The 23,944-nt window shown below is 42.9% G+C and overlaps 3 protein-coding genes across 3 annotated transcripts; all 3 read right to left on the bottom strand.

Annotated features, from left to right (window-relative positions):
- Positions 1-161: 161 nt before the first annotated feature.
- LOC121978579 lies at positions 162-1,677 on the bottom strand. The gene is made up of 2 exons (XM_042530906.1): positions 1,556-1,677; positions 162-1,047 (listed from the first exon to the last, which is right to left on the bottom strand). Exons 1-2 carry the CDS (start codon positions 1,675-1,677, stop codon positions 162-164), a joined length of 1,008 nt encoding a protein of 335 aa, XP_042386840.1.
- A 12,352-nt stretch (positions 1,678-14,029) lies between these two features.
- On the bottom strand, positions 14,030-14,653 carry LOC121978578 (protein MKS1-like). The gene has a single exon (XM_042530905.1). It carries the CDS (start codon positions 14,651-14,653, stop codon positions 14,030-14,032), a length of 624 nt encoding a protein of 207 aa, XP_042386839.1.
- A 2,795-nt stretch (positions 14,654-17,448) lies between these two features.
- On the bottom strand, positions 17,449-20,562 carry LOC121978576 (nudix hydrolase 26, chloroplastic-like). Its single transcript, XM_042530904.1, has 3 exons — positions 20,494-20,562; positions 17,884-17,976; positions 17,449-17,544 (listed from the first exon to the last, which is right to left on the bottom strand). Exons 1-3 carry the CDS (start codon positions 20,560-20,562, stop codon positions 17,449-17,451), a joined length of 258 nt encoding a protein of 85 aa, XP_042386838.1.
- Between the last annotated feature and the right edge of the window lie 3,382 nt (positions 20,563-23,944).

Raw genomic sequence — 23,944 nt, 5'->3', positions numbered from 1 at the left:
AAATAATTATGAGTCATAATTTATTTATATTATATTAACAACAGTAGATTTGGTTTTTATTTAATTTTTTTTTGTTTATTTTGTACAACACGCGGGTCAACGATTGATTAAATTAGATAAGAAAACAAATTTAAACAAAATTTGCATTAATTAGCTAGCAGCTAGTGCTTGGAGGCGCAGGAACTTGCGATGAGCGCTCCGTTGGGCGGCCCGTCGACGAGTATATTGCAGCGGCGATGCAGCCAATAGCTGTAACGCATCCACCCGCTGAGCACCGACCTTGACCGGAACCTCCCCACCACTTGCATCCCCACCCCCTTGTTAGTGCCAGTGCCACCCCCTTGCGCCTCTTCCTGCCACTTCTCTGCGGCCTTCGTCCCTAGCACCACCTCGCTCACCACCATGTGCACGCTCCGAAGAACCGCCTCCCCCGCGCTCTCCTCCAACGGCTCCACACCCTGCGTCGCAAGTAACACGCCGTCGAAGTAAAGATCCAGCTGCAGATAGCTCAAGGTCACGTGCACCTTGGCGTTGGGATTGGAGATGTTGACCAGCAGCGTCAGGTCGACGTTCAGGCGCGGTCCCACGTCCAGGTAGGCCCCATTGAGAGTGCCGCTCACGATCTCCAGCAGAGGGGTCCGCGGCCGGAAGACGAGGTAGACGATCAGCACGGCGAGGCCGCCGAGGATGACGGCGAGCCAGAGGAGCGTGCAGAGCGCGGCTACCAGCCACATAGCTGGCGGTGTCGGCCGATCTGCCTGCAGGCCCTCGAACTTGATGTCGGCGCGCTCTGGCGGCTGTTGGAGTTGGATGTTGGCCGTGGTGGTGGTGCTGCTGCTGGAGTGGCTTCCCGGCGGCGGTCGGTATTGCATGGTGATGCTGGAGTCGAGGGATCCTAATTTGCAGCAGGGAATTAAGATGTTGATACGAATGGCAATACAGGAAGAAATGACGGTGTAGATTAATAAGTATGGCGACGATCTTGGAAAGCCAAAGGAATTATATGGATGATCAGAGAAGGTAAGGAATAGAATTTGATTATTCCACCTGCGCTTAAACATGCAAGTAACCACTAGATGCTTTAATTATATATATATACGCACATTAATTTTCATTCTTAGTAATCGTTCATTTCATGGAACTTTTGGTTTTTCTTTTATGAATTTAGTTTTCATGGATCCTAATCTAAGGCACAATGGAGATTTACATATCTTTAGAACTCGTGTGGGTTAGAGGGACATTGAGTTCACCCTTTGGATTCTTCAAGAATTCCTAGGTTTATTTTTTGATGTATGTCATAATTCTCGCCCGATCATATATATTCGGATGGGCCCACGAGTGCTGACCGAAGACATGACCATGCAGGAAGGAATAAACCAGAGAAGTTTCACGGCTTGGGAAATTCGCACTTGGGAAGTGTTGAGGCTTAAGAACTGTTGTGGTTTGGGAAGAAAGTTCTGTAAGGACTAGGACGTTTAATACGTGAAAGCACATTAAAAAATATTTAGTTATTTTAAAATATTCATGTGAAAGAAAATTATATACTAAGTCTTACCTGAGAGGATTATATTTTTGATACGTGTCCTTCGTAATCCCGGTAGTAACCTTTCTTTGGATGCAGATCTCAGCGTAATCAAGTATCCGCGCCTCTACAGTATTCACACGAACATGTTCCATTCGTCTCACGAACTCTCGATCTGGAGAATAACCAAATTTGTGATGTTGGCCACACAAGGTGATTCGGCCATAAGGAAGGATCGACCAAGAGGAAGGAGAAGAAGATATAAAATGAACTTTCTTACAATCAATGACCAAAATTCCTCCTTTTGTACTCCCATGGAATACCAAAAGTGCATTTGGCTATTGATCTCCATTTCGTCTCTTGATTTTCTTCATGAATTGACTCTTAGTCATCTTTCATGAAGAATCTCTTGGTAAAGTCAAAATTGACCTTTCCTCTTCCCTTTTGGTCAAGTCAAAATTGACATTTCCTCTTCCTTTATGAATTCAAGTTCACCTAATGAGTCTAACTTATTGAACCTTATCAATCTTAATTGACTCCATGGACATCAATCCAAATTGACTTCATGAATCTAATTCAAATTAGACTCAATCCAATAATTGGATTCAATTGAGTCTAACTCAATGAGTCTAATTCGGATTAAACTTCTCTTTGTTTTTCTCTTAATAGGTTGGATTATTATATTGGATTAACTATTAACCCAATAAGTCTAATCATCTCATAATTGGCTCTTAGGACTATTACTAACAAGCTCTTATGGCTTAGGAAGTTCGCAACTTGGTAATATCCCTCTCGGGAACATCCTCGATAAGACATGCAGTCAACTTGCTCAAGTGAAGAAGTTGCAGTTGACCCGCTTGAGTATTAACTCGTTCTAATAAAGAAGATTGGTCGACCCGCTCGTGTATTGACTCGACCTGGTGAAGAAGCTTGGTCGACCAGCATGAGTATTTCCCTGCACGGGTACCCTCTTGGAAAAATTTGTCAAGCCCCCTCTTTCATAATTAACTAATTGACTATGTAGGAACATCCCCACTCGGGAGCATCCTCGATGTGTCGTCTAAGCCGCAAAAACATCCCTACTAAGGAATATCTCCTCTGGACTGACCCATTCGCTTATTTGACTTAATCATTCCTGCTATTAAAGATTCTCTAATCCTGAGTCTAACAAGAGGCAATGTCTTAAATATGGATCTGGCAAGAGCTGTCAGAGAGATGACTGGTGTTAGATGACTGGACAGGTGATAGTGCATGATGATGAGAAGTCTAATGACAATAATGGAAATAATCTCTAATTGATTTCAATCAATTGAGATTTATTATATTTGACATCATAATCAAGATCGACATGAATCAAATAGGAAAAATAATATTTCAAAGTCTATTATATTACTATGTTTATAATTATTACGATTGTATGTCTTATTTAATCTTTCCATTATTATTTTGGACAATTTGTATAAATAAACTTATTAATTTTAGTAATAAGATGATAAAAAAACTTTATGTTATCTCTTTCCTCTATCTATTATTTTTCATCATTATATCATAACCATAATCTTCCACCAATCCACTTTTTTTTCTACCATATTTCGTTTCTATGTTTTCTTAATTAATTTCTCCTAATTATTCTCTTTCTTTTTTTATTGTTGCTTTCTCTTTTCCTGCCGTCCACCCGTTGCCCCGGCCAGAGGCGGTGCCACCATCCAAAGGCAGCCAACCCACCACCGGCCTTGTCACCATCAAAAAGCTGCTACAGCCGCCAACTCCAAGGAACAAAGGAACTGCTGCCCCTTGCCGTTCCTCTACAGCTGACGCCCTTCTTGTATCGCCAGCTGTCCTCTTTGTCACCAGCAAAGCTCCTGTCGCTGCCATCTTTTCTGCACCAAGTCTTGTGTTCCTGCCGACTAATTAATGGTGGAAGCTCTCCTTGTGCCAGCCCACCCCCCTTAACTACAAGTCCTAGCAACAAGTTCCAGCAGCTACAACCTTCACTTTTCTTTACAGCAGCTACAGGAGACCTTATTAGCAACAAAATCGACATGCAAAGGGATAATTTTCCTAACAAGTAATTTTCGTCAGAGCCAAGATCCATAGGTTGATTTTTCTCTGATATATCTTCTTTAACTAAAATAGATTTCTCTATCATAGCAAGTGCTTCAATTCACCATTGATAGCTACATAAGTCAACGTAAAAAAGCCCTCTACTTTCTTATCGTCGTCGAAAAGTTACTCTGTAGCCCACAACAAGTGGTCGTCACCGTCCACCAAGCTTCTGATTTAATTTGCCGCTTCCATTAGACAGCAAGGTTCCAGTTCCAAGTATTATTTTCAGCCACCGAAAATTCTTCCAACAAGGTCTATTATTATCAAGGGATGGGTTATTTATTTTCAATGTCAGATACTCAACGACATCAAGGTGGCCAAAAGCAAAGTTTATACCGATGTCAAATTTGTCACATTGTTGATCATACTGGTATTCATTGCTCTAGAAGATTTGATTGGTCTTATAGTCGGAGAAGATGTCAAATTTACCTCAGAGTTGGACATATTGGTTCTAGGTCTAAAGGTCAGTCAAGGATACAAGGGAAGTTATCCCTAGGAGTATCTTGGCAACAACAAAAGTGACTAAAACTTCTAAAAAGTCAAACAAAGTCACTAAGAAGGTCATAAGGGAAGCAATCCCTAGAGTCGACCTAGAGAAAGTGTCCAAGGCTTCTAAGAAGCCTAAAAATGTCACTAGGAAGGTATCTAGGGAAGTTATCCCTAGCGAATACTTAGAACATCCTAGGAGCACCAATAGGTTTTGGGTTCCTAGGAGCATTTTCTCTACCCCTTAGATGGGTTAGACAGTGTTAACTCAAATTGGAAGGGTAATCAACCCAACCTTGATGAAGTTGACACTCAAAGGGCATTTTCAAGGTTTTTATTAACCTTTGAAAATGAAATAGAAAATGTATTTACTCTTTGTAAGAGTAAAATGTGCTTAATTTTTGATCCTGCCCTAATGATGAATCAACGGACGCTGGGCACGTGGCGCTCCCCGGCTGCTGACGTGGATCTTCGACTGGTTGCACGAACCTCCGGCGAACCTACACAGAAGTCGGGCCGGGAAGGAGTTCCCGGCGCGATCCTCCGACGCTCAAGTCAGGTAAGTTAACAGTGAAGAAGTGACTCCAAGAATCGTAGAAAGCGTACCTCCGGCAAAGTATAAGGCTCTTTATATAGAGTGGTGAGAGAGCTCACGCACACCTACCGAGGTAAATACGTATCCTTAGCCCATACCTCGGTATGTGTTTGTCAGAAAGCTTACCTGACACCATACTGCTACAGTCCAGACACGTCTTTGATGGGACAGCAGAACACCTTGCCGTCAGATTTAGAGTATGGCCTAGTCATAGGACTTGACAGCTGTCATAAGATGTCTCTTATCCTTCTCTCCTTACTCCATGCCGGGGCGTCCGGCCGACCGGCACTCATCTCCCGTCCTGCCGGCCGGCACTCATCTCCCGTCCGGCCGGACGGCACTCAGATCACGTCCGCCCTCCATATGCATCGGTATGCTGGGGAGATCCTCGGTAAGGTGCTATGTGGGGACTGCTAGCAGTATGTCTACGGCCTCCCGCTCGGCTCTTCTCTACTGTTCTATTGAGCGTCAGAACCCTGACTTCTGTCGGGGCGCCTTTTGCTTGTCAATTATTCACCGGTCGGCCCATCCTTCTCCGATCGGCCGCCTGGCCTTTTGACTGCTACGTGGCATTGACCCCTCGGAATGGTGGTCCCCTGTTCTAACCGCCGGATCACTTGCCTCCCCCTCAAGTCTAGTCGAAGGAGGCGAAGTCTGACTGACTGGACTGCCGATCTGACTGAGTAACGACCGCTACATTGGTCCGCTCGGCCAGGCTCAGGGATGCTCATCCGTTCGGCGGTATCTTGCCCGTGCCTTGTATTGCCTTGGAATCCATGCCGAATCCTCATCTCTACTGCCCATCACGTGCGTAGCGTGCGGTACAGGGCGCTCATTAAATGTAACCTGTATCTTGCTGACACGTGGCAATCTTACTTTTATCAGGGTATGGCGGTGGCGTCACCTCCGATGGGACAGCCGCCGTTTGAAATGAACGGCTGGATGATGACCTCATTCTTCACAACCTGAATCGGACGGCTAAGGTCGTACGGGGCAAACGTTATAAATCTCGCGGCCCTCTCTCTCCGCCGCCTTCTTCTTCATCGACCTTCGACCTCCCGTTGTTGTTTCTGCTCCGGTGATCCTTATTCCTCGCCTGTTTGGTGCGCTCGCCATCTTCTTCCTTCCCTCAATCTTTCTCGTACCCGTAAGCCTTCCTTTTCAGCTCCCCGCCTCCTGTATTGCTTTCTTTTTCATTCTGTTGGCATTTTCTTTTAGTTTTTCTGTCAATATCTCTTCTATTTCGACCATGGCGAGTACTTCTACGCCTACAGTCGGTGCTCCTGGTCTCTGGTATACGACTATGGAGAGCCGATTCGATGAAGAAGACGCATTGCGTCTCATTCGGGCGTATGAGATTCCGGCCGACCATGAGATAGTTGTAGCTACTCCTTCCGATCGGCCTAATGATCCGCCACCCGGCACCATTTGCTTCTTCTGTGATCAATTTTTGGTCGGGCTGCGCTTTCCTCCACATTCGTTCATCCTCAAAATATGCAACCACTTTCGCCTCCCGCTCGGCCAATTAGTCCCGAACTCAATTAGGTTGCTGAGCGGGGTGATAGTCCTTTTCAAATTGAATGATATCCCCTTGGACCCCCAAATCTTCCACTATTTTTTCTACCCAAAACAATCCGAGTGGGGGACCTTTATATTTCAATCTAGGTCGGGTTTCGTCCTATTTAGCAACATGCCGAGCTCCAATAAACATTGGAAGGAGCATTTCTTTTTTATGCGTCTCCCCGAGCGGCCGGCCTTCCGAACGAAGTGGCAGACGGCGGTGCCGAATCAACCTGGTCTTGGCAAATTCAAGAGCCATCCGGCGTATCTTCATGCGGCCAACAAGCTGGTCGGCCAACATTACGATATCGACAAGTTGCTCCTTCCTGGAGTAATGTATATATTCGGCTTGTCTCCCATCCAAGCCGATCTGCCTTGCAGCATGAGTAAGTGATTCTTATCCCCCTTTTTATTTTGTGCTAACTGATTTATTCTTTGTTTCTGCAGCTGAAGTTATGTGGCGTGCTAAGGCAACCGAAAAGCTCAAGCTGAAAGCCGCCAATATTGAGGCGGTGAAGGACAAGGAAGCGGCCGAACAAGGGCTAGTCCTGACCGGCCCTGCAACTGAAGGGAGCGAGGGAACTCAAGTTGCTCCCGAGGCATCGGCCGCCCGCGTCTTCACTGACGAGGCCGCGGCCAATATTACAACATCTGCCCAGGCCGAGGAGGAAGGCCGATCGGCTGACGAGGCACCTTTGGTGACCCGAAAGCGCCGTCGGCTAGAGCAAGCCGCCCAACAGCCTCCACCAGGAGAGCAGCTTTCCGAGCGGAGCGATGATGCTCATGTGGTTTCTGAGGCGGTCTCCTCGGAGCGTACTCCGACTCAGCTTGACTTGCCGCCGACCATCCCTGAGGCGCAACCTTCCACCTCTCGGACTCTACGTCGTCTTAGGCGACTGGGCGACCGTCCGGACCCGATCGGCGAGTCCTCTGGCCATGCTACTGCATCTCAAGATGACTCGAGCGGCCCGAGGGTGATTAAAACTGTCCTAAGATTTCCCTCGGAGGAATACTTACTGGCCGCCGATCGGCCATCGGTTCCCAAACAGCAGATCACCCTCACCGGTCCGCTCGCCAAAGTTTGGGAGGACGCGCGCGTACGCGTCGCACTCATGTCCCCCAGTCAGCTAGGGGACAGTAACCTGCAGCAGGCGACCGGGGTATGCCTTTCTATTTTACTGATACTTTTTATTTTAGCTTTTAACTTAACTGTCTTTGTTCGCAGAGTTGGGTAGAGCAGATTGCAGTCAGCAATCGGCTGGCTGAGCTGGAGGACGAAATGAAAAAACTCAAACTTTCGGAGGCGAACCAGGGGCAATCCACGGCAGCTCTAGAGAAAAGCAAAAAGCTTTTGGAAGCCGAACGGAAACGAGCTTCCGATCTGGCGAGCGAGGTCGCTCGGCTTGAAGCTGTGGTCAAACAACGGGATAAAGAGATCAAGACGGCGACCTCTCGGAAGCGCAAGGCCATCGACGACATGGACCCAATGAAGGTGGAGATCAGAGGGCTAGAGCAACGCATCAAGGATCTGGATGCCCTTCTGGCCACCGAGAAGAAGAGTCGCTCGGCCGATCTGCTCAAATTTGAAGGAGACTTGAAGGATCTCCATGCCGCCAACGATGCTTCCCGAGCCGCGCTCAAAGGGTATCAGGATGGGGAATCGGCTCGCTCTGACGAAGTGAGGAAGGCATTTGTCCGCTCTGACGAAGTGAGGAAGGCATTTATCCGCTCGAACGACTTCGGAGAGAAATTCACCGACAAGATTTCCCTCACATTCGAAGAGGCGATCAAGGCGACGGTGGATTACTTGAAGACTAAAGGTCACCTTCCCGCCGAGCTGACCATCCCCCAGAGGATCTGGCTACCGTGATGGGCGCCATTCCTGATGCTCTTTTTGATTTTGACGCGTGAGGAGTGATCATGTTTTTGTACTCTTGCTGTTCGGCACAACTTATTTTTGCAGTAACTTCTTTTGTTGGCCCAGCGTTTGGCGTAAATAGATCATCTTTCTGTTCTTACAACTTTTGTTTTGGCAAGAAATTTTTCTTTCGTCATGTTTAAAGTGTTCTTTAAAACTCCTCCGCTCGGCTTCATACTCTAACATGAGCTCAAGCCGATTGTTTTCAAAAAACGCCTTTCGCCATGCGACTGCATAGCCGCTCGGCGCACGAACGTCATTCGTTCACGCGCTCCCATCTTTAATTCTTATTAACCATCTTTTGCTTTGCCCCTTACCTCAAAGGGGTTTTTCATCTATTTTTGCTAAGCGAGCCGCTTGGCCGTATGTTGGCCTTAAAGAACAGGCTTTGTCGTCGATCGGCACTTACCACCGGAATGTATCACGTGGGTGGCTATCCACTCGGAGGGTTTATAGACGCCGGCTCGTCTCTCGATTTTTAACGTCGGAGCTCGACGGTTCTCCGCTCGGAGGGTTTATAGACGCCGGCTCGTCTCTCGATATTTAACGTCGGAGCTCGACGGTCCACCGCTCGGATTGTTTATAGACGCCGGCTCGTCTCTCGATTTTTAACGTCGGAGCTCGACGGTCTTCCGCTCGGAGGGTTTATAGACGTCGGCTCGTCTCTCGATATTTAACGTCGGAGCTCGACGGTCTTCCGCTCGGAGGGTTTATAGACGCCGGCTCGTCTCTCGATATTTAACGTCGGAGCTCGACGGCCTTCCGCTCGAAGGGTTTATAGACGCCGGCTCGTCTCTCGATATTTAACGTCGAAGCTCGACGGTCTTCCGCTCGGAGGGTTTATAGACGCCGGCTCGTCTCTCGATATTTAACGTCGGAGCTCGACGGCCTTCCACTCGGAGGATTTATAGACGCCGGCTCGTCTCTCGATATTTAACGTCGGAGCTCGACGACCTTCCGGTCGGAGGGTTTATAGACGTCGGCTCGTCTCTCGATATTTAACGTCAGAGCTCGACGACCATTAAGGCTAATCTCTAACATAGCCGCTCGGCACACACACTAGCCTTCCTTTAATTTCATTTCTGCTTCATTTCTGCTTCCTGCATTACAAGGACATGGGCAACTAGAATATACACAACAATGAGTTACACCAGTGCACCTTTCATCCGACACGATAAGGCTGGAGATGATTCGCACTCCATGGCCGATCCAGCTGCCGTCCATCTTCATCCTCCAAATAGTAAGCGCCCGAGCGGAGCTTTTCGATAACCTTGAAGGGGCCCGCCCAGGGAGCTTCCAGCTTGCCGACGTCGCCGACCGGCTTGACTTTCTTCCAGACAAGGTCGCCAACCTGGAACGATCTGGGGATCACGCGCCTGTTATAGTTTTGCTTCATCCATTGCCGGTATGCCATCAGGCGGACGGACGCCTTGGCTCGCTCTTCATCAACCAAATCCAGCTCCATATTCCTCCGCTCGGCATTGCCATCATCGTAATTCTGGATCCGGACGGATTCGATACCGACTTCGACGGGAATCACCGCTTCGCCGCCGTATACCAGATGAAAAGGCGTGACGCCCGTTCCTTCCTTTGGGGTCGTTCGGATGGCCCATAGGACGCCCGGCACTTCATCCACCCAGCTTCCTCCCAAATTGTCGAGCCGAGCGCGCAGAATGCGAAGAATTTCCCTATTGGCTACTTCGGCTTGACCATTGCTTTGGGGATATGCCACGGACGTGAAGTGTTGCTCGATGTCATAGCTTTTGCACCAATTTTCGAGCAACTTTCCTGTGAATTGCCGCCCATTATCAGAGATAAGTCGACGGGGGATGCCGAACCGACAAACGATGTTCTGCCAAATAAATTTCTTGACCATCTGCTCGGTGATCTTGGCTAGCGGCTCGGCCTCCACCCACTTAGAAAAATAATCAACCGCCACCAATAAAAATTTTCGCTGTCCGGTTGCCATAGGAAACGGACCCACGATATCCATCCCCCATTGGTCGAACGGGCAAGAGACAGTAGCAGCCTTCATTTCCTCCGCCGGTCGGTAAGAGAAATTATGATACCTTTGACAAGAAAGGCACGTCGCGACGGTCCGAGCGGCGTCTGCTTGTAAAGTTGGCCAGAAGTATCCGGCCAGCAGTATCTTTTTAGCTAGTGATCGCCCGCCCGGATGTCCCCCGGATGATGAAAATGAAGGGTATGGGACCTTCATTTGAATCGTGTTGAACATAACATGAGCATTAAGGAAAATGAAAGGTATGGGACTTTCATTATCGTGTGGTGAACAATGAGTGAAGTTGTGAACAACGTTGAGTAACTCTTCAGGGGGAGAGTTCCTTTTTATGTGTGCCAATAGGGGGAGAATGTAGGGTTGAAGTTAGGCCTTCATTACCTAAAGAGAGAGTTTGCCTTCTAGAAAAGGGGGAGAATGAAGGAAACCCTCATTCAGACTTTGGTAAGAAAGGAAGTTGAAGCTATGTGATTAGCCTAACTTAAAGGTATTGTCAAACATCAAAAATGGGGGGATTGTTGATGCAATATTTCCTAGTGTTGGAACCTTGACACCGCTAGAGGGGGGGTGAATAGCGTCTCACCCAAATTGTCACTTCCTACACTTGTTAGTATGCAGCAGAAAATAAAATACAAATACTAATAATAGAAAGCAAACCTAACACGTTGATTTAACGTGGTTCAGAGATAAAGTTCCTACTCCACGGCTGCCCGTAAGGTGGACGATCCCGATCCATCGGTGGATGATTCCCCGGAGAACTTCCGGCTAGCTCACGTAGCTCCTTGTGGGTGGAGAAACCTCGCCACAACCTCGTACAAACACGCTAGATCATTTAGGCACTTGGAGACTCTAATTAGAGTTAACCACCACTAATTTCATCAACCTTAACCAAGCTTCCAATGCTTGATTATATAGGCCACAAGTTAGAAAACCCCGCCTACCAGCCGACTGCCAAAACTAGTAGTCGACTGCCCTCTGTGGAAATTTTACCGTTACATCCCAACGGCTCGATACCAGTCGACTGCCAAAACATGCAGTCGACTGCTCTACACTGACTGAACGAACAAAACCATTCTGTTCGCACCCAATCGACTGCGCGATCGACTGTACTAATCGACTGCTAAAACATGCAGTCGACTGCTACAATACTGCTACAGTAACGCTACAATAAACCCCTAGCGTCTAGGATTTGACCCCCGAGTACATTCGCTCAGCACTCATCCTCTCCCAACCAACCTAGACTAGCCTTCTAGCCTCGTCCATCAGCCTTGCGTCCCTCGGATGCCTCCCCATCCTTCACGTCTTACCTTCTGGAGCTTCCATCGGCTTTGTCATTGTTGTCGCGTCTTCCTTTGCCAAGAGGTCGCGCCTCTGGGACTTCATCCATTGTCAAGTCATACTTGGACTTACGTTGCCAAGACTACATGCTTGGACTTACACCGCCAAGACTCATCCTTGGATTTTCCTCCTTTGCCAAGATCACACTTGGACTTTCCTTGTTGTACCTGCATCCTACACACTCACAATGCATATCAAATTACAACAATAATCCTAATTTAAACCTTTGCCCAAACATCAAAACCTAGGATCACTAGATTGCTCCAACACCTAGGTCAAGGTTGACCTGGTTGACTAAGCTTGAGTTGTCTCAAGCTTGAGTCTTTATGTTTGGGTTTCGATGTTTGACAATACAGACAATACGTGGAGATTGCAAGTGTAATCATCTGATTGGGGAGATTGCTGGAGCAATTATCCTCTGGTTAGGGTTTGACCAGTCTGAGTATGATGGTAAGTCAGGTAGGTCAAGGTTGACCGGATACTTGACTGAGAAGTTCTAGTGAGTGAAACTAGGCAGAAAGGAAAATCCTGGTGAGTGAAGTCAAGTGAAAGACCTAGTGAGTGAAGCTAGGCAGAAGGGAAATCCTAGTGAGTGAAGCTAGGTGAAAGTCCTGATGAGTGAAGCCAGGCAGGTAAAAGTCCCGGTGAGTGAAGCCGGACAGTGGAAAAATCCTGGTGAGTGGAGTCAGGTGAAAATCCTAGTGAGTGAAACTAGGTGAAAGTCCTAGTGAGTGAAGCCAGGAAGATGGAAGTCCTAGTGAGTGAAGCTAGGCAGATGGAAAGACCTGGTGAGTGAAGCCAGGCATGTTGAAATCTAGGTGGGTCAAGGTTGACTGGACACCTAGTGTTTGGAAGTCCAAGTAGGTTAAAGGATTGACCGGATACTTGGCAAGAGGAAATCCAGATGGGTCGAGGATGACCGGACATCTAGTGGAAGGAAGTTCAAGTGGGTCATGGAAGACCAGACACTTGGCATGATATGGTAAGTCCAAGTGGGTCAAGGTTGACCGGGCACTTGGCGCGAGGAGAAAATGTCCAGATGGGTCAAAAGTTGATCGAACACTTAGCGATCGTAAGTCCAATAGGGAGTTGGCATGGAACTAGGAAGTTCGGACCTAGTAAACTTCCGAAGGTCATAACTTTTGACTCGGATATCGGAATGAGGTGATTTCGGATGCGAAACGAAGCTCATTTCAAGCTCTACACAATTTTCTACTTTCCAATCGATTGGGGGGTTCAATCGATCAGACAATCGATTGGTTGACGTGATTTTATGCAGAAATGATCTGGATCGATTGGGTAATCGATCAAAACTTCCTCAATCGATTGGTCAATTGATTGGGAGAGTTTTTGAGCGAACAGTAAGCTTCTGAATCGATCAATTGATCGATTGAAACCTCCAATCGATCAGTCGATCGATTGGGAAGCTGGAAATCGCGCAACAAGTCCTGGATCGATCAAGCAATTGATCCAGGCAATTTCTATAGAGCACAGAGGCGCTCTGGATCGATCGGTCGATCGATCCAAAACCTCCCCCAATCGATTGGGAGTAATCCAATCGATTGGGATTCGACCGTTGGCGCAGGTTTTAGCCGTTGAGGTGTGATTCCTTCGGCAGTGCTTCGATTCCTCTCCACAACTCTTCACAGCGATTTCTCCAGAGCTCACCGCCAGATCTTGAAGCTTCTTGGAGTAAGGTGTTCTTACATTTCCAAGGTCAAGAGGCGTTCCAAACAAGAAGGGAAAAGAAAGCTAGGGTTTTATGCTGTAAAATCTTGTAAGATTTACTTGTATTTGCTTCTTCCTTTCCTCTTGTTGTGTGTGAGTCCTGTACAAGCTTCTCCGGCTTCGGTAGTTACCATAGAGGAGTATTTTCATAGTGGAGGGTGTGTGTATGGATCATTGGATTAATCACCTCTTCTTGAGGTGGATACCAAGTAAATCCCTAGTGTTAGCGTTGTAGTATTGTTTCTTGTATTTTCCGCTACACATTATCACCAAGAAACAAGCGACGACAGCACGACGAGCTATTCATCCCCCTCCCCCTTCCGCGCGACATTTTGACCCTAATAGATATGTGATGTAATATAATTTTGATTACTAAATTTGTGACCGAATTAGCAATCGGTTTAAATTTAGTCACTAAATTTAAAGAGTGATTTTATTTTGGTCTCTAAATTTAGAGACCAAATTTAAGACTTGGTCGCTAAAATTTAACGACCGAGCTTATGTTGATAGTTAAATTAACGACCAAATTAAAATTTTAGTCACTGATCACAGAACAATCAACTTAATCCGTTGTTAAATTCTTTTAGCGATCGCGAAGGAAATGGGCGGTCCGATGATTGTCTTGTAGTGTCTGTTACTCATCTATAGTTAACATTACAATCATATTATCGTAGTGTATATTTATCAATAATTACAAATACAATATAAGGTAAAATTTTCTCATGTATACCTGTAAAAATCAAAACGCCGGAGAATTGTTTAATGGTGGTAATGGTTGAAGAGATCCCAGTAAGCTACCGGAGAAGGAACCATGCCGGAGAAGAATAGATTGCTATTTGGACTCGCCACAAATTGAATCACCGGCGGCGTAACGATCGCACTAGGAGTAAATACCGCCGGCGATATCCACGGCAGTGAAGAAGGCCCCGGCGACAAGATCCCCCCTCCTCCTTCTCTTCTCTGTCTCCCCGGCGAACTAATAACCTCCACCGCCACGTCATCGACTTCTTTGCGCTTTAATGTTCGCCCAGAAGCTGAGGGGGAGGTGGCGATCTTCTCGAACGCAGCCAAGCGGGCGGCCGGCGAGAACGGAGCCTGCCCCCTGTCGCCTTCGGGATTAGAGGCAGCGGGCTTGCGGACGCCGGTGAGGCTTTGCACGACGGACATGAAGTCGGCTGAGGTGGTGTGGATGACCTTGGGGGAGGCGGTGTAGATGATGACAGGCGGCCGGTATTGCTGCTGCTGTGGCTGCGGCGGCGGCGCCGCCGGCAGCTTCTTTATCTTGCGGGATTCTTTCCTGACGGTCAGAGGAGCCGGCCGTGGACCGTGCAGCTCCCGCTGCCGCGCTGGTTGTCGGCCGCCGCTGGCAGAGGAATTATCCATGGCGAAGAGAATTAAACAGAGATTAATCTCAAATTACAAGGCTTTAATTAATAATTTTCTTTGAAAATGGAAAAAAAAAAATAAAGAAATAAAGAAAAAGAATGAGGAAGAAAGAGAACAATCTAAATCAAATACAAATTTAGAGCAACTTTAAAGGGAATTAACAAGATGAGAATATATATAGGCAAAGAAAGCAATGCATTGCCAAATTACAAGATGAGAGTATTCCATTTTATCCCCTTATAAAGTTTCAAAATTTTCCAAACGTCCTTCGATATATATAGCGCTTATCGTTTTACTAGTAGGTCAGAGGCCACTCTAAAGTGATAATGTTCATTTCAGATGGTCCAATATCATCAACCTCCCCCTCCCTTTCCCTCCACACTAAATATAAACAAGTAAATCATAATAAATAATTTGTCATACAACAGTGACTCTTTACATTAGAGATGTAAAGCACCTAACGAAATATTATACACCTAAAATATATTAGAGCGACTATCTATCTAGATGACTATGTCATCTTGTTACAATAAGTCTGTCATATAGGATATTATCCATTTTGGATCTAAACTCTCATGATTTTGCTCTACAAACCCAATAATCTCCCCCTCAAACAAAGGACCACATGCTTCCAAGTTCAATCATTCGACCACCAGGTCTTTCTGTCCTTCGATCCATCCGACCTACTAGGATTTCCTTTATCTGGTGTGTGGTCCTCTTAATTCGAACATAGGAGCTCTCCTTCGGTCCATCCGACCTACTAGGATTTCCTTTATCTGGTGTGTGGTCCTCTTAATTCGAACATAGGAGCTCTCACTTTCTTTGTTCGAAATAATATTGTACCCACGTGGCTTAATCAGATCATGACTCTTGTGCACAGTGGCGGTTAGAGCTTCTGGCAGTCCAGTCCGAACTCTGATACCACTTGTAGGATCGAAAAAGAATTTAGATATCTTCATATTTGCATGATATTATCCACTTTGGACCTAAGCGCTCAGTTTTGCTCTTGGACTCTACCCAAAAGGTCTCATGCCAATGGAGATATCCTTTATCTTTATAAACCATGATCTTTTCCTTATGTTTTACAATATAGGACTATATTTGTAATCTTACGAATCCAACATGTCACTCTAGCACCGTTAATTGGTCAGCTAATTGGTACTTAATAAAAGAACCGCATAAAAGATCAAATGAGAAACTTTCATAGTTAGTTGTAGAAAAATGTACGTGCCTATAGGCTCGTGATGCTAGCCTTTACTTTTAATCATTAATATTGTTATTTTACTTTATAAAGTAATGATAAAAACTAAATTTATCCGCAAATTAGGAGAAAGCAACTAACGCATCAGCACAAAAAAGAAGAAAAATTATATATCGATCGAGGCGAGTCAAATCTAGCAAGCTACGTTTGGAGTTTGGAGGTACCCACAAGTAACAAATTTGATCATTGTATTTGTTGTTGTTCAAATTAGCTGGTGATTGCAGGGTTCCAATTTGCAAGAGAATCTACGGAAGTCAACAGGGGGCCAGTCGAGGAAATCTAGGACATGGTCAAACGGGTGAATAGATGTCCAGAATCTCACAATTCAGTCTACTTGGTTGAGTTTCTCATAACAATGTCTTGCTCTTGAATTCTTCATGATTAATGGATTGGAATTTTGAGTGCAAGATTTTGTGTTCTAGTTGATGATTAAGCCTAATTAGGAGTAAATTTTAAAATAAAAAATGACAAATTATATTTGTTTTTCTTTTTTGTTTTTGCAGGATCCAATATGTATGTCAATTTCAGAAGAATTGTCTAGGAGAAGGCATTTGGAAATCTAAGCTTCCAAGATAAGAGGAATAGTCGACTTAGAAAATAATATGGAAGAATTTTCGTTTACGTTGATAGTCGTCTATGTCGTATAAAGTCGGTTAAATTCTTTGACGATTCATGAATAGTTGTCTAGGTCATGCAAACTCTTTCAAATTTGCAGCCATACATTGCCAAGGTAAAGACAATTCGCAATTATATCTTGATTCTATTCTATTTATCGTCTACTTTGGCTCAGAAGTCCTCTACGGAAGTCTTTTGTGAGTTAAGAATTCTAGAAGTTATTTTCTATAGAAGTTGAAGGTCTTGGATAATTCTAATTGACAGATTCAATTTCTACAAAGCATTTGTTATTGTACAAATTCTGGCTTCTCACTTCCATCCCCAGTGAGATTAATTTCATCTTAGTCTCCGGTGAATAAAATAGAAACCTGCACATTGATGCGGACTTGGCTATAGAGCATGAGATCATAACCAATTTTCCTAAATGAGTGATAATAATCAATATATTTCGCAATGAACCTTTCTAGACATAAGCTAAGACAAAACAACTTCAAAATCTAGTGGAGTTCAGCATTTGTCGAAGCCTAAGCCTAGTGTCGTTAACTACTACATTTCGAAGGAAGAATGTCTAAAAAAAAAAATGAAATGTTCAAAGAGGAAACGAACATTCTACCAATAGTTGTTTGCTCTAGTGGTAAGTGGGTTAAATTCTATTCATACAACTGCACTATTGCAAGGGGTTAAACCTTTCCTCTACTACCTCAAACAGGTAATACACATTGTAGTGTAGAGCAAAAGAGAAAGAAACAGACATTCTCATCGGGGAACTAAATAAGATGTGTCACTATTTTTATGTACTCTTTTTTTCCGAATACCACATCGGTTAATCGTGTGTTGTTCCGATGCCTACGTTAACCAGCCTCTTCATTACAATTTGAAAGGTATAGAAAATTCATCAGGAACATCGGAATGCTTACTACTTTTGCGCTTGACCTTTCCAGTCTATTCCCCATAGTTTGTTCAGCTTTTCCTTTGCTTCTGGAGGGAAATCATAGGTTAACCAGTAAGGAACCTACACTCACGGAATTGGGCAACATATGCTCACTTGCTTCTTCTAATCGAATGAAGATTAAAAAATCCAAGCGAAAAAAATGCGGCACACTATATATCAACCAACCCAATAGAACTCATCGAATGCTATTTAAATTTTAAACCACCTGTTCTAGCCAAGATCGTATGAATTAATCCCACTAAAATGAGGCTAAGATTGATATATTGTATCATTTAATAGTTTAAATTGACAATAAAAACATGGCTAATTTACATAGTATATCCTCAGCCGATTTGAACAATCAACAATTTGTTCCATCCCAAACTAAAATGAGAAGAAACGCTATTATAGATCGGTCACCTCGGCAAGGATCTCTGCAGATGTAACTCCTGTTTCTTCTTTCAATTCCCTAAAGGCGGAAATCCTAGCGTCTTCTTCTCCCTCTATACCACCCTGAAGAAGAAGTTCATAAAAGATAGGATAACTTCAGTAGCAAACAGAAAAACATATCAAAAATTGAAGATCCAATATCCAAGATTTTCGTGCTTGACAGTAGATGAGAAAAAATTTTAATCATCAATTTGAAACAAACTTCTATAGCCATGTGACAAACTAGAATCAGAGAAAGTGTCATTTGTAATCATTCTTTGGTAAATACTCAATTTTAGGAGGATTAAGTTAGTAAAAACTCTATTGTCTTTACTATAATTATTCAGTAAAAGAAAATTTTAATAATTCTCTCACAATGATTTTATAATATTGGTTTTGGTTTCATTTAAATAAGAAAAAAAATCTATTAATTATAAGCATTTAAAATGCTCATAGTTAATCTATTACTAGTGTGATCGTGCACACACGTTACGTGTGTAATATAATAATATATAAATTATTTGAGTCTTTGAAAATCTGAATTGTTTGGATTTTCTAGTGTCACTCTTATGAACCAAGAATTAATTATTTGACCCATGCAATAGTGACGCTAGAGAATCCCAACTGTAACGGGCTTCCTTATGAAAAAAATTATTTTAATTTAATATTATACTTGCCTTAGTAAAAAAAACTAAGAAAAGTATATTTTTTAACATCGTCGGCCTAAAATATTTATAGAAGTTTCTTTGAATACAGTGTTGTCAATTCTAAGATATGGGACTAAAGAAAACTATATTTTTTTATATAAAACAACCAGAAAAAATTAATGATGAGAAAAATTCATAATAATACGTTGTAGCTGAGTCTTGAACTCTAGATCACTGATTGTTTCGCTTGTGAAATTACTAATAAACTTTAGAATTATTTTTAGTGTGAATAGAAAAAGGACATTAACGTAAATGCATTTTAGGCTTCACCAAAGTTAGTTAGTAAAGGGGGGAGATTTTTAATAAAATAGTAAGATATTTAAAGTATTTTAGAATATATTTAATTATGGTCATTTTGAATATTATTATGGTGAGTATAATGCATTAAACAATTGCTTTACTTATTCTAATTTAAGCAACTATTTTACTCACAATAATTAATTGACCTTTTATATAAACTAATGCTAATCTCTATAGGTTGTATTTGACCAAATATTTTAATTTATCTATTTGATGAACTCTCTACCTCCACCAATTTATTCCATGGAAACTAGAAAAACGAAATGTTCTATAAGAGGAGAATATAACAACATCTAGGATTTATGAGGTAGGCTCTTTCCCTTCTTTTCTTATCAATCCACATCTCCTATTGGTGCACATCTCGTATCGTATTATGGTTTTTTCTTCATGACTTTGCATCTTGCTCTTTTGCTAAAATTGATCAAAATGTAAAGACATGCAAACAAGCATAACACAAGAAAAGATGTCCATTGCCAAGAGAAGAAGAGGAAGAGCCTTTCTCATAAGTCCTAGATGCTGATATATTCTTTTTCTCCAAAACTTTAAGTATTTCAAATACCATAAGATTGAAAGTTCACTGAATGGATACATTTGGTGAAATACATTCAAAAGAGTTTGGATTTAGCATAAATAAAAAACTAATTAGAATAAGAGTAACAATTATTTAAACAATAATAAGTAATAGTTGTTTAACCTATTCTACAGACTACAATAATATGAAAATATTATCATAATGAAATATTATAAAAAAAACAAAGAAAGGATAGATATTCAAAGATCATATATCTCAAATCATTTAATCAATTAATTAAATTATTGACCTAAATTACTTTTTGTACAGCAACAACAATCAAGCCTATGGATCCTCTTACTTCATTGGGTGTTAGGTGTTATCCTCATATTATATCATCATGTATATTTAAATAAATTTTATCCTTTTTTATAATTGTTAGTCAAGTCTTGTTTTTTGGTCTTTCTCTTCTTCATTTAATGTGCATATTTATTATAATTTAAAATCGTCTAACTGGAGCATTTATTGGTCCGACCTAAATTACCTTTTATAGGACAATAATTCCAAAAAATGATAATTTAAAATAACTTGTACTCTTAAGCTTTCTGATCATTCAAGGAAGTTTAATTCCTTGATGGAAAGCAAATCTTAATCACAAGAACTAAACTTCCATTCTGTGTTTGAAGAAATTGGAAAAAGACTCTGTTTCGCCTGGCGTTTAACTGGCTTAGCAATATGCTTTGATTATGATCGATTTTATCTAATCCCAATCTACAAGATTAGAAGTATTGAAACGTCAAATCCAAAGTTTCTCATCAGAAACATTCAAAATAGAGCATCAAATTCCCACTTCTTATTCATTATCATCAAAATCTTCACACTAAGACACCAATTACAAAGGAATTTAGATGAAGACAATGGAAACAATACGGTACACGCCGCAACTGTAAATGAATCCACCTTTACTTCAAGCAATCAGGCACAAAATGAAAGAATGAAATGGAACAATCCAGTTCAGTTTTTAGCACATCAAACTCGTTTACTTTTTCAACAAGACAAGTGCAGCATGGCGATCACACTCACCTGAGGCATTTGCCAAGCGCCGGGGACATCGAGCCTTGAAGCCGAAAAGATATGAAAGCACGAAACCATCCATCATACGAACGCTCGAGAGACGAGGAACCGACACGAAGTGCCACGAACGTTGTCATCGGGATTGACGAGGCAGATCCCCACGTTCCTTCAGTAGCCCGGGGGAGAACTTGGCGGCGACGAGGGGCGCGACTTTGGCCAGGAGAATGCGAAGTTGAGGAACGCAGGAGGATCGGACGAGGAGAGAAAGGGACTTGTCGAGGCGCAGCGGGGCGGCGGGGAGGCGGCAGAGATGGTGGGCTGCGCATTGCCCGCCAAACTAGGATTTTGGATCAAGATTCATTAAGGGGAATAGGAGTGGGGAATGGGAATGAGAATAACTGCTCGTCTCGTCGTGACCTTATTTTGGATTCTCAATACTTCTGTCGCTCCATCCCCGCAGGGACAGAGAACCTGTCGCTGTCTCAACTGTGCTACCGGGGACTCTGAGGAAGTCGGAATAAGAGAGCACTCATCTTGAGGTGGGCTTGCTACTTAGATGCTTTCAGCAGTTATCCGCTCCGCACTTGGCTACCCAGCGTTTACCGTGGGTACGATAACTAGTACACCAGAGGTGCGTCCTTCCCGGTCCTCTCGTACTAGGGAAAGGTCCTCTCAATGCTCTAACGCCCGCACCAGATATGGACCGAACTGTCTCACGACGTTCTAAACCCAGCTCACGTACCGCTTTAATGAGCGAACAGCCCAACCCTTGGAACATACTACAACCCCAGGTGGCAAAGAGCCGACATCGAGGTGTCAAACCTTCCCGTCGATATGAACTCTTGGGGAAGATTAGCCTGTTATCCCTAGAGTAACTTTTATCCATTGAGCGACGGCCCTTCCACTCGGCACCGTCGGATCACTAAGGCCGACTTTCATCACTGCTCGACGGGTGGGTCTTGCAGTCAAGCTCCCTTCTGCCTTTGCACTCAAGGGACAATTCTGTCCAGGCCGAGGAAACCTTTGCACGCCTCCGTTACCTTTTGGGAGACCTACGCCCCATAGAAACTGTCTACCTGAGACTGTCCCTTGGCTCGTAGATCCTGACACAAGGTTAGAAGTCTAGCTCTTCCAAAGTGGTATATGGGTCGGGCCCCGAAGGAGGCCTTCTTCGCCTTCCACCTAAGCTGCGCAGGAAAGACCCTAAAGCCAATCCCAGGGAACAGTAAAGCTTCATAGGGTCTTTCTGTCCAGGTGCGGGTAGTCCGCATCTTCACAGACATGTCAAAATATTCCCTTATTCCAAAAATACCTTTAACCTAAAACTAAAAATTTCTCTTTTAATATCAAACATCAAAATATATTTATTTATTTTTTCTTTCATATCACTTCTCTCTCCTTGTTCACTCTCATCATATTTTCTCTCTCATCATTTTATCACACACTTTCTCTCTCCTTAATCTCTCCTATCACACTCTCTTTCCTTTTTTTTCTCATTACACTTTTTCTCTCATCACACTTTCTCTCTCCTCAATCTCTTCCATTGCACTCTCTTCTTTCTTTTTTTCTCGTCATACTTTCTCTCTTATCATACTTTCTCTCTCCTCAATCTCTCCCATCACACTTTCTTTTCTCTTTTTTCTCATCACACTTTCGCTCTCATCACACTTTCTCTCTCCTCAATCTCTTCCATTGCACTCTCTTCTTTCTTTTTTTCTTGTCATACTTTCTCTCTCATCATACTTTCTCTCTCCTCAATCTCTCCCATCACATTTTCTTTTCTCTTTTTTCACATCACACTTTCGCTCTCATCAGACTTTCTCTCTCCTCAATCTTTTTTGTCACACTCCCTCCTTTTTTTTTCCTCAACATACTTTCTCTCTCATCATACTTTTTCACTCCTCAATTTCTCCCATCACACTCACTGTTCTCTTTTTTTCTCATCATACTTTCTCTCTCCTCAATCTCTCTCATCACACTCTCTCTCCTCATTTTTTGCATTACATTTTCTCTCTCTTCATCCTCTCCCATCATATTTTCTCTTACATCATATTTTCTCTCTCATCTTCTCTCATCATGCTCTCCTATCACACTCTCTTTTCTCATTTTCTCTCGTCACACTTCTCTCTCTTCATTCTTTCTCATTACACTTTCTCTCTCATCATACTTTCTCTCTCATCATTCTTTTTCATCATATTTTTCTCTCACATTTAATTTTTTCTCTTATTTTCCTTTAAGGGTAAAAAAGAAAATTTTGATTTATTCCGATAGAAAATATACAACTAACCAAACATTGCTTTTAAGAGTGATATCCATGTTCATACTCATTCCCATTCTACAATATAATGATTCTCATTCCGATTCTTATTCTTAGGAAAGAATCAAACGCCCCCCTAATTTTAGAGAAATGGTAACATAAAAATTGGAAGAAATTTTAAACAAATTTCATTTTTCTCAAGTAGATAGGGAAAATAAACCTCTATAAACTTTAAAAAAACTTGAAAGTTTTTATAATTTTGAGTAAATTTAAAAATTGGCACAGCGTAGGTTTTAAAGTGATTGACTAGAAGACTAGTCAAAACTAGCTAATTGGCACTAAATGGAGTCAGATCCTTGATTCAGGATTTTTTGGATCAGAAGAGGTCTTATAAATTTATTGGTAGGGTGAATTATATCTCATCTGTTTAACAGGTCGGGTACCATCAATGATTAAATAATGATAGATATAATTCATTCCATCAATAAATAGACAAAGATGGATACATTGACAGGGGTCCAAGAATTTTAAACTAGAGAATTCCTACTCAAAATTTAGACTGCCCTAGACTAATTGATTGGTGTTATGCAATCGTACCTCTAGTGGTCGAATATAATCTTAAATTTTGATAGTTGAATAAAAGATTTAGGTTAGATATTAATTTATGATTTGATATGTGTTCAAGTGCGTTAAGGACTTGAGTGGTCAAGATAGTAGGCTCAATGGGTTAAAGGTATGGAAAGATTAAACATTGATGGTACAGGACATTTTGAAGAACTGCAAGGCAGGAGCAGCAAGATGGTGGTGGAGCAGCCTTAGAGTGGTAACCAAACATCATCAGGTGGACATGGATTCTCTGGATCATAAAGTACGATTTAGAGGATAGACCATATCTCACTCATAAGTAAAATTTTATGAACCCTATTTATTATACAGATGAGATCTATAAAATCTCACCTATGAACGATCCTGATTTAGGACCAAGGATTATGGTCCAGAGAATCCTGTGGTTGTTGACAGTTTAATTTGATGACTCAAAATCCGTAAGAGATAGAAAAAGGTTGTATAAAATATATAGGACCGTTAGGACAACAGTATTGAGGCAGTTAAAGACAACCACCGTCGAAGATAGACTTCGCATATGTAAGAGTCGAGGGTTCATATGCATCAAAGGATTGATTAACCATTCTTTACAATAACTTT

This window comes from Zingiber officinale, chromosome 4B (assembly GCF_018446385.1).
Source record: "Zingiber officinale cultivar Zhangliang chromosome 4B, Zo_v1.1, whole genome shotgun sequence".
NCBI lineage: Eukaryota > Viridiplantae > Streptophyta > Magnoliopsida > Zingiberales > Zingiberaceae > Zingiber > Zingiber officinale.
This window is presented reverse-complemented; position numbering and strand designations above follow the sequence as displayed.

What these genes read in the sequence shown, in the direction of transcription:
- LOC121978576 (XM_042530904.1), bottom strand. Translation starts at nt 20,562, where the DNA reads ATGGTTTCGTGCTTTCATATCTTTTCGGCTTCAAGGCTCGATGTCCCC. An exon ending in GCGCTTGGCAAATGCCTCAG is followed by an intron (nt 17,977 to 20,493) that starts GTGAGTGTGATC and finishes CTTCTTCTTCAG; the next exon opens with GGTGGTATAGAGGGAGAAGA. An exon ending in CTGCAGAGATCCTTGCCGAG is followed by an intron (nt 17,545 to 17,883) that starts GTGACCGATCTA and finishes CCGTGAGTGTAG; the next exon opens with GTTCCTTACTGGTTAACCTA.
- LOC121978578 (XM_042530905.1), bottom strand. Translation starts at nt 14,653, where the DNA reads ATGGATAATTCCTCTGCCAGCGGCGGCCGACAACCAGCGCGGCAGCGG.
- LOC121978579 (XM_042530906.1), bottom strand. Translation starts at nt 1,677, where the DNA reads ATGGAACATGTTCGTGTGAATACTGTAGAGGCGCGGATACTTGATTAC. An exon ending in CAAAAATATAATCCTCTCAG is followed by an intron (nt 1,048 to 1,555) that starts GTAAGACTTAGT and finishes GTTTAAGCGCAG; the next exon opens with GTGGAATAATCAAATTCTAT.